The sequence below is a fragment of the Notamacropus eugenii genome, chromosome 3, assembly GCF_028372415.1.
Source record: "Notamacropus eugenii isolate mMacEug1 chromosome 3, mMacEug1.pri_v2, whole genome shotgun sequence".
In the NCBI taxonomy this organism is placed as follows: domain Eukaryota; kingdom Metazoa; phylum Chordata; class Mammalia; order Diprotodontia; family Macropodidae; genus Notamacropus; species Notamacropus eugenii.
The window spans coordinates 396,509,942-396,522,342 of NC_092874.1; the positions used below are offsets into that span (position 1 = coordinate 396,509,942).

The 12,401-nt window shown below is 39.0% G+C and overlaps 1 protein-coding gene across 6 annotated transcripts in view; it reads right to left on the reverse strand.

Annotated features, from left to right (window-relative positions):
* Positions 1-6,658: 6,658 nt before the first annotated feature.
* LOC140497214 (transmembrane protein 180-like) overlaps positions 6,659-12,401 on the reverse strand; it is a 51,950-nt gene continuing 46,207 nt past the window's right edge. For 4 of the 6 annotated variants that reach the window (XM_072597882.1, XM_072597876.1, XM_072597879.1 and 1 more), the window contains exon 7: positions 6,659-8,944. In XM_072597882.1, the coding sequence (XP_072453983.1) occupies positions 8,779-8,944 (166 nt within the window). In that variant the 3' untranslated portion in view covers positions 6,659-8,778. The remainder of the gene's footprint in view (positions 8,945-12,401) is intronic. The other 2 variants (XR_011964572.1, XM_072597880.1) reach the window with 1 other exon arrangement.

Here is a 12,401-nt window from a genome sequence, read left to right on the forward strand (position 1 = left end):
AGGCTGGGAGAGAAACAGGAACAGTTACTATTGAAAATCACTGTAAAGCCAGGAGGGGAAAAGAATAAGGAAAGGAAAGGGAAAGGGAAAGGGAAAGGGAAAGGGAAAGGAAAGGAAAAGAAAGGAAAGGAAAGGAAAGGATTTAGTCAGTAAACCCTAAGTTAACTGGCCATCTAAATTTACCTTCCTTTGGATAGGACAAGGAGGGGAGGGGAAGACAGACAGGAGAGGAGGAGCTGAGTTACCTAGCTACCAGGGGCACTCCAAATGCTAAACTAAGTACTTGGTATTTAATCGGAGGGGCAACTAAGTGGCACAGTGGATAGAACACTGGGTCTGGAGTCAGGAAGACCTGAGTTCAAATCTAGCCTCAGATACTTACTAACTGTGTGACCCTGGGCAAATCACTTAATCCCATTTGCCCCAGTTTCCTCATCTGTAAAATGAACTGGAGAAGGAAATGGCAAACCACTCCAGTATCTTTGCTAAGAAAATCCCAAGGGGGATCAACAAAGAACTGGACACAACTGAACAACATTTAATCCTAGAGGCAATAAGGAGACCCTGAAGAAAGTGACATGAGCATACTTGTGCTTAAAAAACTTATTCTGGCCACGTATAGAAATGGATTGGAGAAGTGAGAACCTGAAAACAAGGAGATCAGTTAGGTAGCCACTATGATAGTCCAGGTGAGATGACAAGGAGGGCCTGAATAAGCTTAATTGCAGTGTAGGTGGAGAGAAGGGAAAGATGTTGAGAAGAAAGGGAGTGATGTTGAGCTGTAACTGATTAATATGGGGAGTAAAGGAGAAGGAAAAGACAAGGATATCTTGTTAAGTATCAAGAGTATGAACCTGGGTGACTGGAAGAATATTGGCATCTTCCACAGAAATAGAAAGGGGAGGGAATGAGTTCTATTATATACAATATTTTAGACAATATGCTGAAGGGACAACCAGATAGAGGATATCTAACAAGCAGTTGGTTGTACAGAATTGGAACTCACAACAGAGATTAGGGCTGGATACTTAGATTTCGGAGGAGATAATTGAAACACATGGAAACTAATAAGATCATCAGGGGAAGACTAGGTAGTACAATAGATAGGGCGCTGGGTCTTAAGTCAGGAAGAACTGAATTCAAATCCAGCCTCAGAAACTTACTGGCTGTGTGATGCTGGCCAAATTTACTCAGTTTCTTTCTAATAATAGCACCTACCTCACAGTGTTGTTGTGAGCCTCACATGAGATAATATGTGTAAAAGTGCTTAGCACAGTTGTTCCTGACACATAGTAGGTACTTATCAAGGCTCATTCTTTCCCTCCCAGGAAAGGGCCTTGGGAAACAACCAATTTTTAGTGAGTAAGAGCTGGATGATGAGCTGGCAAAGGAACTCAGAGGGTGTTCAAACAGATGGGAGGAGAAACAGGAGATGGCAATGTCAAAAAAGCTAATGGAGAAAACAATAGAAGTAAGGTCAAAAACTGGAGAGGTCAACCAGGGTAAGAATTAAGAGAAAGGTGAAAAGATTTAGTAGTTGAAATCATTGATAATCTTTAAGATAGATTTTAGTTGACCAGTACAAAGTATGGGATTATATCTTGAAGGGATGGGAGGGCTAAGTGAAGGTTTTATAAAGACAGAGGAGATTTTGGCATGTTTATAGTCAGAAGGTTAGAAACCAATGGATAGGAAGAGACTGAAGATGAAAGAGAGAAGGGCACTTTCTCAGAGATAGAAGAGAATGAGATCAAGGGCACAGTTTAAAGGGGTTGTTGCCCTTAGCAAGAAGAGTTCTCTCTTCCCCTGAGACTGGAGCAAAGAAGGAGAGAATGAGGAATGAGACTGAAGAGTTTTGATATATGAAATGGAGAAAAAGAAGAGGGTAATGACAGCCTCCATTTTCTCAGACAAATAGGAGGCAAGGTCTTCTGCTGAGAATCAGGAGAAGGTGGGATCAGGAGTTGAGGGAGAAGAAAAAGTTTAGAATAGTGTGACAGAAAATCGTGCAAAAATGAAATGCTGCCATGAATCCTCAGGTAAGATCAATATGTAGTAGATCTTGTCAACACCATTGTGTAAATTATTTCCTCAAGAAATATTTAGCATGTGCTAGAAGCACAGAAGGCAGCCAATGGTGGGTAATTCAGGGTTGGAGTTTGATGGGGAGGGAGTGGTAATAGGACAAGGGGGCAAGGGATTAAAAGACAAAGGACAAAATGTAATGGCCATTAATAGAGTTGAGATTATAAAGGAAAGGAAATGAGACTTGATATACCTGGAGGAGTGAAGGGATTGGAGGTCAAGATGAGAACAAAGAATAGGAGATATGGGGCAGAAAGAACAATGGAATGAAAAAAGGAATTTCAGAGCTCACGACCATTGAGGTGACCTGGGTATAAGTGAAGGAGAAATTACAGATGAATGAATGAGAGAGAAACGATTTAAGTTCCTATTACGTACCAGGCACTGTGCTAGGTACTGGGGATACAAATACAAATGTGAGACAGGCCCTGCCCTCAAGGTGCTTACTAAGTGTGAGAGACAACACATATAAAAAGGAGAATGGTAGTCAAGGAAAGGAGTTTTGATCTGGGAAATTACAGGGAAAGGGAATAAGGCAATAGTGCAGTCAACTTTTCCACTGGCTATGGTAGTATTGATTTGATTACTATTCTAGGAACAAGGTGTGGAAAAGTATGCAGTGGCAAGGACAATGACAAGGCATCTGCTAGATGGCTGGCTGGGATGGGAAACATAGGGGACAATTAGATATGTGAGTTAGGTGAATTTGCATTCATTCACTCAGCAGTTCAGCTCTAAGATACCAGACTGGTCAGTATGTCCTTGACAATGTCTTCTACGTATGTCACTTCTCACATAAAAATCACTGCTGGAAGTATCATATTACAGTTTTCTACTTATTTCTACCATGCGTCTTTACTATTGACCTCCTATAATTTTGGTTTTTTGCAATAATAAAATTCCCTGATTCATAATCATATAGTATAGCCATGAGGTTATTGGTGTTAAAAAAAAAAAAGAGGGGCTTTTGCAGCAGCAATCAAGTTGGAATAACTTAAAGTGTCCTCTTGTTTCCCAAATGTAAAGTCATCCTGACCTCCTTCTATTCAATTCTGGGCCCAGTTCACTGTCCATCAGCAGTACCTTTCCAAGACATACATATGATATATATAATGACAAATTAATTCAAAGGGCTCTCTGATCAATAGCATGTTACAATCTAGGAAATGCTTGATGTTATTCTATTTTGTCCTTCTAGGTCAATTTCTTTTATTGACTATGGATCTCATAGAGGAAATCCTTGAGTATTCCAGGACTTGTTATAATCAGTACAAGGCCTTCAGTAAATAAGTCCCTCTTTTATTTGGGATTTTATATCGAACATTTTCCATGACATTGATAAACATCACCAAAAGAGTGGCCACAATGTCAAATTTTATTCTTTTTACAGTAACCCATTTATGAGTGACCAATTTTCTATACTTCATTTTTTCAAATGTTAAGTATCTTATTTTACACATATCCTGCATATGAAAAATAAGATAGTCTATATATCCAAGTGAATTCTCACAAAGTGAATATCTCACAAAACCAGAATTTTGCAGACCCTTTGGAATAGGAAAAAGTTAACCACAGGAAACATGAATAGCTGGTCAACTTTATCTGCAGTGCTTAAATTGTCTTTCTGCTTTCAACTCGGTGTGTTTCAAGATTGGCTTTCTACTCCCTGAACGTTATTGCCTTAACTACTGCTCTGTTCTTTTTCCATGGCCCACCTGTTTCTTTCTTATGATGTAAGGATTGTCCCCTATGGGACAAGTCCTAGAAAACTATGTGATCTATGGCTAAATAAGAAAAATTGGTCTAGCCATCCACACTGGATAAACAAAACAGATCAAGATCAGGCATTTCCTAGATGATGAGAATCCTGAAGGGATCATCAATGTGAAATTTTTTTTAATTTATTTTTTTCATTAACTTGTTTTCAGTTTTCTACAATCACTTCCATAAGTCTTAGATTTTTCTTCCCCTCCCTCCCCCTCTCTCCTCAAGATGGTGTGCAATCTTATATGGGTTCTACACATACATTCTTATTAAACACATTTTCACATTAGTCATGTTGCATAGAAGAATTAAAATGAATGGGAGAAACCATGAGAAAAATCCAAACAAAACATAAGAGAAAATATTCTGCTTCATTCCGTGTTCCAATTCCATAGTTCTTTCTCTGGATGTGGATGGCATTTTGCCTCGAGTGCTTTGGAAATGTTTTAGGTCCCTGCATTGCTGTGAAGGGCTAAGTCCTTGCACACTGTGGTTATTACTGTGTAAAATATTCTCCTGGTTCTGATCCTTTCACTAAGCATCAGTTCATATAAGTCCTTCCAGGCCTCTCTGAAGTCCTCCTGCTCATCATTTCTTATAGCACAACAGAATTCCATTACATTTTTTTAAAAATTATTTTGTTTTTAGCTTTCTACAATCACTTCCATATATCTTCGCTTGTTTTCCCCTCCCTCCCCCTCCTTCTCCCCTCCCTTCCCAAAAGGGCGTGCAGTCTTATATAGGTTCTACACATACTTGCTTATTAAACACATTTTTACCTTAATCATGTTGAATAGAAGAATTAAAATGAATGAGAGAAACCATAAAACAAAACAAAACATAACACAAGAGAAAATAGTCTGCTTCATTCTGTGACCCAATTCCATAGCTCTTTCTCTGAATGTGGAAGGCATTTTGCCTCAAGAGTCCATTGGGAATTTTTTTAGGTCCTTGCATTGCTGTGAAGGGCTAAGTCTACCAGAAAAATTCCTCACACACTGTGGTTGTTGCTGTGTACAAAGTTCTCCTGGTTCTGCTCACTTCATTCAGCATCAGTTTATATAAGTCCTTCCAGGCCTCTCTGAAGTCTTCCTGTTCATCATTTCTTATAGTACAATAGAATTCCATTACATTCATATACTATAACTTGTTCAGCCATTCCCCAATTGATGGACATCCCCTTGATTTCCAGTTTTGGGCCACCACAAAGAGAACTACTATAAATATTTTTGTACATGGGGGACCCTTTCCCATTTTTATGATCACTTTGGGGCACAGTCCTAGAAGCAATGTTGCTGGGTCAAAGGGTATGAACATTTTTGTAGCCCTTTAGGCATAGTTCCAAATTGCTCTCCAGAATGGTTGCATTAGCTCCCAGCTTCACCAGCAATGGATTAGTGTTCCAACTCTTCCACATCTTCTCCAACATTTATCTTCTTTCTCTTTTGTCATGTTAGCCAATCTGATAGGTGTGATGTGGTACCTCAGAGTTGTTTTGATTTGGAGAAGGGAAGAATTTATGAGCAAATAAGAGATAGAGAACATTATGAAATACAAAATGGATTATTTTGATTACATTCAATTAAAAAAGTTTTGCATAAACAAAGCCAATGCAACCAAGATTAGAAGGGAAGTAGAAAGCTGGGAAACAATTTTTATAGCCAGGGTCTCTGATAAAGGTCTCATTTCTAAAATATTTAGAGAACTGAATCAAATTTATAAGAATACAAGTAATTCCTCAGTTGATAAATGGTCACAGGTTATGAACAGACAGTTTTCAGAGGAAGAAATTAAAGCTATCTATAGTCATTTGAAAAAATGTTCTAAATCATTATTGATTAGAGAAATGCAAATGAAAACAACTCTGAGGTACCACCTTATACTTATCAAATCTGATATTCTGTCTAACATGACAGAAAAGGAAAATGGTAAATGTTGGAGAAAATGTAGGAAAACTAAAAAACTGTTGGTGGAGTTGTGAACTGATCCAATCATGATGCAGAACAATTTGGAGCTATGCCCAAAGGGCTATAAAATTGTGCATACCCTTTGATTCAGCAATAGAACTACTAGGTCTGTATCCCAAAGAAATCATAAAAAAGGGAAAAGGACCCACAAATACAAAAATATTTGTAGTAGCTCATTGGTAGCAAAGAATTGGAAATTGAGGGGATGCCCATCAGTTGGGGAATAGCTGAACAAGTTGTGGTATGTGAATGTAATGGAATACTACTGTGATACAAGAAATGGTGAGTAGGCAGATTTCAGAAAAAACTGGAAAAACTTAAATGGAACTGATGCTGAATGAATCAGGAGCACATTGTTCACAGTAACTGCAACACTCTTCAAAGATCGGCTTACATAGACTTAGGTCTTCTCAGTAATACAATCTAAAAAAATTCCAAAAGACGCATGATGGAAAATGCTATCCACATCCAGAAAAAGAACTATAAAGTCTGAATGCAGATCAAAGCATACTATTTTCTCTTGTTTTCCTCTTTCTTGTGGTTTTTCCCTTTCGTTCTTTTTCTTCTTTCACAACATGACTAATGTAAAAATGTGTTTAATATGGGACTGTACATGTACAGCCTATATCAGACTGCACACCAGCTTGAGGAGGGGACAAGTGAGGGAGGAGGAAAACTTTGGAACTCAAAATCTTATAAAAGTGAATGCTGAAAAGTAAAGATAAATTAAAAAAACAAGTGATCCCATTCAATACCAAATAAATATCTTTATGAATTAAAAAATAATAAAAGACATCAAGAAAAGAGGACAAAAGAACACCAAAGAAACCACACTGAAAGAATACTGAAATTAGCTGACTTTATTATTACTAAACATCGCAAAAAAGGATGACCTAGAAAAAGTCAGGTATTAGAATTAAATTATGCTTTCTTAACAACTCAGTCTTTTAAAGTAATTTTCATGTAAAATTTCAAGATATAGAAATTAACATTTCTTTTAAAGACAGTACTGGCAACACAGAAGGCACTTAGTTCCCTATTACATAAATGCTCTTTTAAAAACATGATTTAAAAATCTCGAGAAATTTCCCATCAAAAGGAAACTCTTTTCTAAGAAAATGTTTATCTCTGTGTATAGTATTGTAACACACAGAACATGCAGAGAGTTGGAATTGTTTCATATTTCCTGAGTGTGCCAGGAACACACTCAGGGTGCCTGTCTCTGCCTAGCAAGTTCATTCAATACAGAGAAAACATCAGTATTTTGTATGACAAACATGTAAGTATAAGGCACTCTCTCTGCTAAGACTTCTTAAGAAACAAAATAAATGTTACAAAATTAATGTAACCCTCATTTGACTGATATTCAACAGTACCCCAGATTCACTAAGTTTATTCTGCTGGGCTTATATTATTCAAGTAATTATAACAATTCACATTCATTTAATCATTAATAGTTCATAATGTGCTTCTCCTCAAAATAACCCTGAGTAAGTGCGCATTTTTCAAAACTTCACTGTGAAAAATACAAAGCAAACTTCATTCACATTCAGGCAAACACATAGACAAAAGGGCCACTAGTGAGGCTGCTTCAGAAAAATATTCAAAGTCCACAGCATCAACATATGGGAAAAAAGGACTATCAAAGGTGGGTCCATAACTTCAGTCACAGTAGGAATACCCCAGATGGCTTGGGGCAGCTAGGTGGTACAGTGGATAGAGCACCAGCGCAGGAGTCAGGAGGACCTGAGTTCAAATTTCACCTCGGACACTTGACACTCACTAGCTGTGTGACCTTGGGCAAGACACAACCCCAACTGCCTCATCCTGGGTCATCTCCAGTCATCCTGATGAAGATCTGGTCACTGGATTCAGATGGCTCTGGAGGAGAAGTGAGGCTGGTGACCAGCACAGCCCTCCCTCACTCAAAACAAAGTCAAGTGCAAGTCATGTCATCATTTCTCTAATGGCATGGTCTTCCTCGGCAACGAAGGATGAATGCAACCCCGGTTGGCTTATCCGAAAACTACCTACCAGATAAGATGGGCTACCTTTAAAAAAAAAACCAGATAATTTCAATTAAGTCTGTGTCCTTAGTTCCTTATTCCAAAGGTAAAATGGAGGACATGAGTCTACTTGGAAGAAAGTAAACTTAAACTATCTCCATTTTCAGTTGTGCTCATGGATGGGGCTCTCGAGTTCACAGAAGTAAATTTAGCTGGTTTCACAGATTCTGATTTAAAGGCAGATTCAACAAACTAAAGAGAATAGAAGTACCCTTATTTTTTGTACACCATCTTTCACCTCAACTCCTAGACATTGTTGGGCCACACTAAAAGCTGAGAAGCACATGAATCCTCTCGTTCTGGGCCCTAAACTTTCAAAGGTTCACCAGTTTACTAATAAACCTGATGATCTTAGTACAGTAATGTTTTGCAGCAAATCTAAATACATATGTATATATCCCTCCAGCTTGAAGAACCAATCAATTCCTAAAAATCAGTTCAGAATAGTACAGTGGCAGAGAATCTAGAAGTAACATATATAGCCAGGTATACCCTGGGCCCTCTCACCAACCCACAGAGAATTCATCTAACCAATTCATGCAGCAATTCCATTACCTAGAGCTATAGGTTATATTGGGAATATAAGACATTATGAGAACTGTAATATGATAATCTACAGTCACCAGAGGCAGGTTGTTATTTAATAACAAACTAAATTTAGTCCCATAATCAAAAGAAACAAGAGAGCCCTTGAAGTTGTTTTTAACAGATAAGAGGTAATAACGAGTAGATTTTCCTTCTGGCATAGTAGAAATTCAACAAAAAAAAACAAAACCAAAACTTACAGGGGTTTTAGTTTTCAGTCTCCTTAATGGAGAGGAGGAGAGAGAGAAGGCAGATTTTTGTCAACTGAAAAAATTTTTAGTTAAAAAAATACAAAAACCTCAAGCCACGTTTTAATTCCACGACAGAATACGATCTTGTTGGGGGGTAACAGTCCAGTTGGAGTGATGGCTATTCCTGATAGAGAAAGGAGTCCAAGCCAGAATCTGCATTATGGCGATGCACAGGGGAACCAGACAAATCAAGGTGAACATTGCATCATGGAGACCTGTTAATAAACTTGAGAAAAGATAGAAAACAGTCAGGTTTCTTTTTCAGTAACAGTTTTTCCTATGAATTCAATGCTTTTTAGCAAATTATAAAATCATAGATTATTAAAGATAGAAGAATGCTTAAAGATAATCTGGTCCAATCTCTGCATTGTACTGATGAGAAAACTGAGTCCTGAGGTTGACTTGTGGCAAAACTGGACCATGAATCAAGATCTGAGTCCCAGCTTTTTCCATAATACTATGACTGACTCTTTACCAATTTAATCCATTTAGAAGTACACATGGATCAACTAACAATGTTTTATATGGATAACATATATAAAACTTCATACATGTGATTAGGATCTAGAAGTGTTTAAAGGTGCTCTTTTAAATGTGAGTTTCACAAAACATAGTGCTAATTAGAGAGAAATAGAGGAAGTCATAATAAGTTCACTAGCCTCTGGGAGACCCAAGACTTATTGACCTCCAGGGCCTCCCTCCTTCCAACTACCATAAGGCCAGGCACTCTGAACACAGCAATACTACCTGCCACAAAGACCAGGCAGTTGTGGGTTATTTAGAGACTTTGAGGGCGCTGGGTCTGGGAGGAGGAGGAGGATGGCTTAAACCTATCAATCAGTCACCTTCATCAGCTAACCCCTAACTACCAAGGGACAAATACCCCAATTCCAAATCCTAGTTGTCTGCTCCTTCCTGGATACTTCAGCCCTACCCTGCTAATGTCCTCTCCAGATCTGCCTGTCCCTTTTGCTGTGTCCTCTGGAACTCCTGATCTATAATTAACAAACTCCCTTTCATTTAAGATCTCCTCCTCTCTCATTCCTTTTTCTGGTACTCACAGAGACCTAGCACTCTCTCTCTTTTCCCCTGTGTCATGATACTATATCCCTGCTCAGCCTTTCCAGTACTGGTTATACCTATTCTCATACCCCTGGTGCCAGTGGAGGAGTTGGAATATTCCTTGCTCCCCATCATCGCTTCTAGACCCTCCATCTAGCTGACAACACCATTCCACTTTCCTTCTTTGAGATTCATGATATCCAAATTTATTATCCACTCCACGTCTTGGTGGACATTATCAATCAATCTTCTGGTTTTTCTCCATCCTTTCTCAATGAGTTAAGTCTCAGTCTCCTTTCTACTAACAGTTGCCTTCATACCAGGGGATTCTGACATGGTGATGTTCCTTGAAATATCTTCACTTCTCAGTTCAATTTACTCAACTTCCCCTGACTTACTCCTCCACTCCATACCCTCCTAACATCATCACCCATGATCTTCTCCTTCATTCTAGTCTCTGATGAAGAGGTAACCCTTCTCCTTGTCAAGGCCAGCTCCCAATATGTATGTTTGCTCCTGTCCCTTCCTATCCTCCACAGCAGACTGCTCCACTATCATTCCTTCTCTTTCCCTATTTATGCCCTGCTGCCTATGTTATAGTTTAGTTGTTTCAGTTATGTTTAACTCTTTGTGATCCCATTTGGGGTCTTCTTGGCAAAGACAGTGGAGTAGTTTGCCATTTCCTTCTCCAGCTCACTTTACAGATGAGGAAATTGAGGCAAAGAAGCTTAAGTAAATTGCCTGGGGTTACATAACTAGTAAGTATCTGAGGCCAGATTTGAACTCTGGAAGATGTCTTCCTAGCTTCAAGCCTAGCACTCTATCTCCACCCAGCTGTCCTGCACCTATAAATTAGTCCAAATCTTCTCCATTCTTAGAAATCCCTCATTAGACGCTACCATGCCTATTCATTACCTTCCATTTTTCCTTCCCTTCCCAGCTAGATGTCTTGAAAAAGTGTTTTATACTTGGTACCTCCACTTCCTCTCTTCTAAATCCTCCATAATCTGGCTTCCAATCTCATCATTCAATTCAAACTGCTCTCTCCAAAGTTACCAATAAAATCTTAATTGCCAAAGCTAGCCATCTTTTTTTTCAATCTTTATCCTTCTTGTCCTCTCTGAGGCATTTGGTGTTGCTGATCATTTTTTCCTAAAAACTCTCTACTTGGGTTTTCCTGACAAAGCTCTCTTTTGGTTCTCCTCTTAGCCGACCAACTCCTCAGTTTCTTTTACTGGATCTTCGTTCATGTCATACCCATTAACTGTGGGTATGTCACAAGACTGTCTTGGGCTGCCTTCTCTTTTCTCACTCTGTTCTCTCCTTTGGTTATGTTATTACCTCTCATGGGTTGGGGAATCATCTGCATGCTGATAATTCCCATACTTATGTGTTTATAACACTAGTTTCTCCTCTGAGATCCAGTTGGTTCTCATCACCAACTGCCTGTTGATTATATACCATCTATGTCCCATAAGCATGTCAAATTCAAAATGTCCCACAAAGAACTCATTATCTTTTCCCCTAAACCCATCCCACTTCCAAAATTCCCTTCTGTTGAAGGCATCTCCATTCTTTTACTCAAGCTTGCAACTATACCTTCAGCTGCTCAATCTCTCTTAGTTAAGCTAATTAGTTGACAGATATGGTCATTTCTATCTTGACAGTATCTCTGGAGTAAGTCTGCTTCTCTTTACTCAAACAGCTGCCATTCTTTGCCTGGACTGCGGCAATAGCCTCCTAATTGGTCTTCCTCCCTTCCAGTCTGTCTCCACTATACCATTCATTTTCAGCACAGCTATCCAAATGATTTTCCTAGAGCATGGGTCTAACCATTTCACACATCTGCCTTGCTTCCAGTAAAATCCAGGAGTCCCTTACTACTTCTAGGATCAAGGATGAACTCATCTGTTTGGCCTTTAAAGCTCTTCACAACCTTGCCCACCCTCCCCCTTTCTAATCTTACTCCCCTGCATACAGTCCATCCAAATTAGCCTCCTTGTTCTACGTTTATGATGCTCATCTCCCAACTCTGTCTTTGAGCTGGCTGTCTCTAATGCCTAGAATGCTCTCCTTTCTTCCTTCTGCTTTTTTTTTGTTTTGCTTTGGAGGCAAATCAGGGTTAAGTGACCAGCTTACACAGGTCACAGAGCTAGTAAGTGTCTGAGATCAGATTTGTAACTCAGGGCCTCCAGACTCACTGGGCCACCAAGCTGCTCCCTACCCCCAGCTTCTTAGAATCCCTGGCGTCCTTCAAGATCCAACTCTGATATTACTTTTTGCCAGGTTCCTTTCCCACTCCCCCCAGCTGTTGCCTTCTATCTACTATATGAGTATTTTGCATATGTTCATTTTCCACCCAGTCACAATGTAAGCTCCTTGAAGGTATTGTTTTCAGCTTTTATTCCTTACTCTTCTTAGCATGGTGCCTGGCAGATGTTAAGCATGTTTAATTGTTAAATGTAAGCATGCTTTAATGCTTGTTGATTGACTAAATAGACAAGCGATGTTTAATTTCCTGTGTGTTCTTTCCACTAAGAAGCAGAAGTATTACAACTCTAGTTAAAAGAAAACAAAGCCAAAGACTACAGAACTTCAGGTGAACTTGGAATAAATTTATT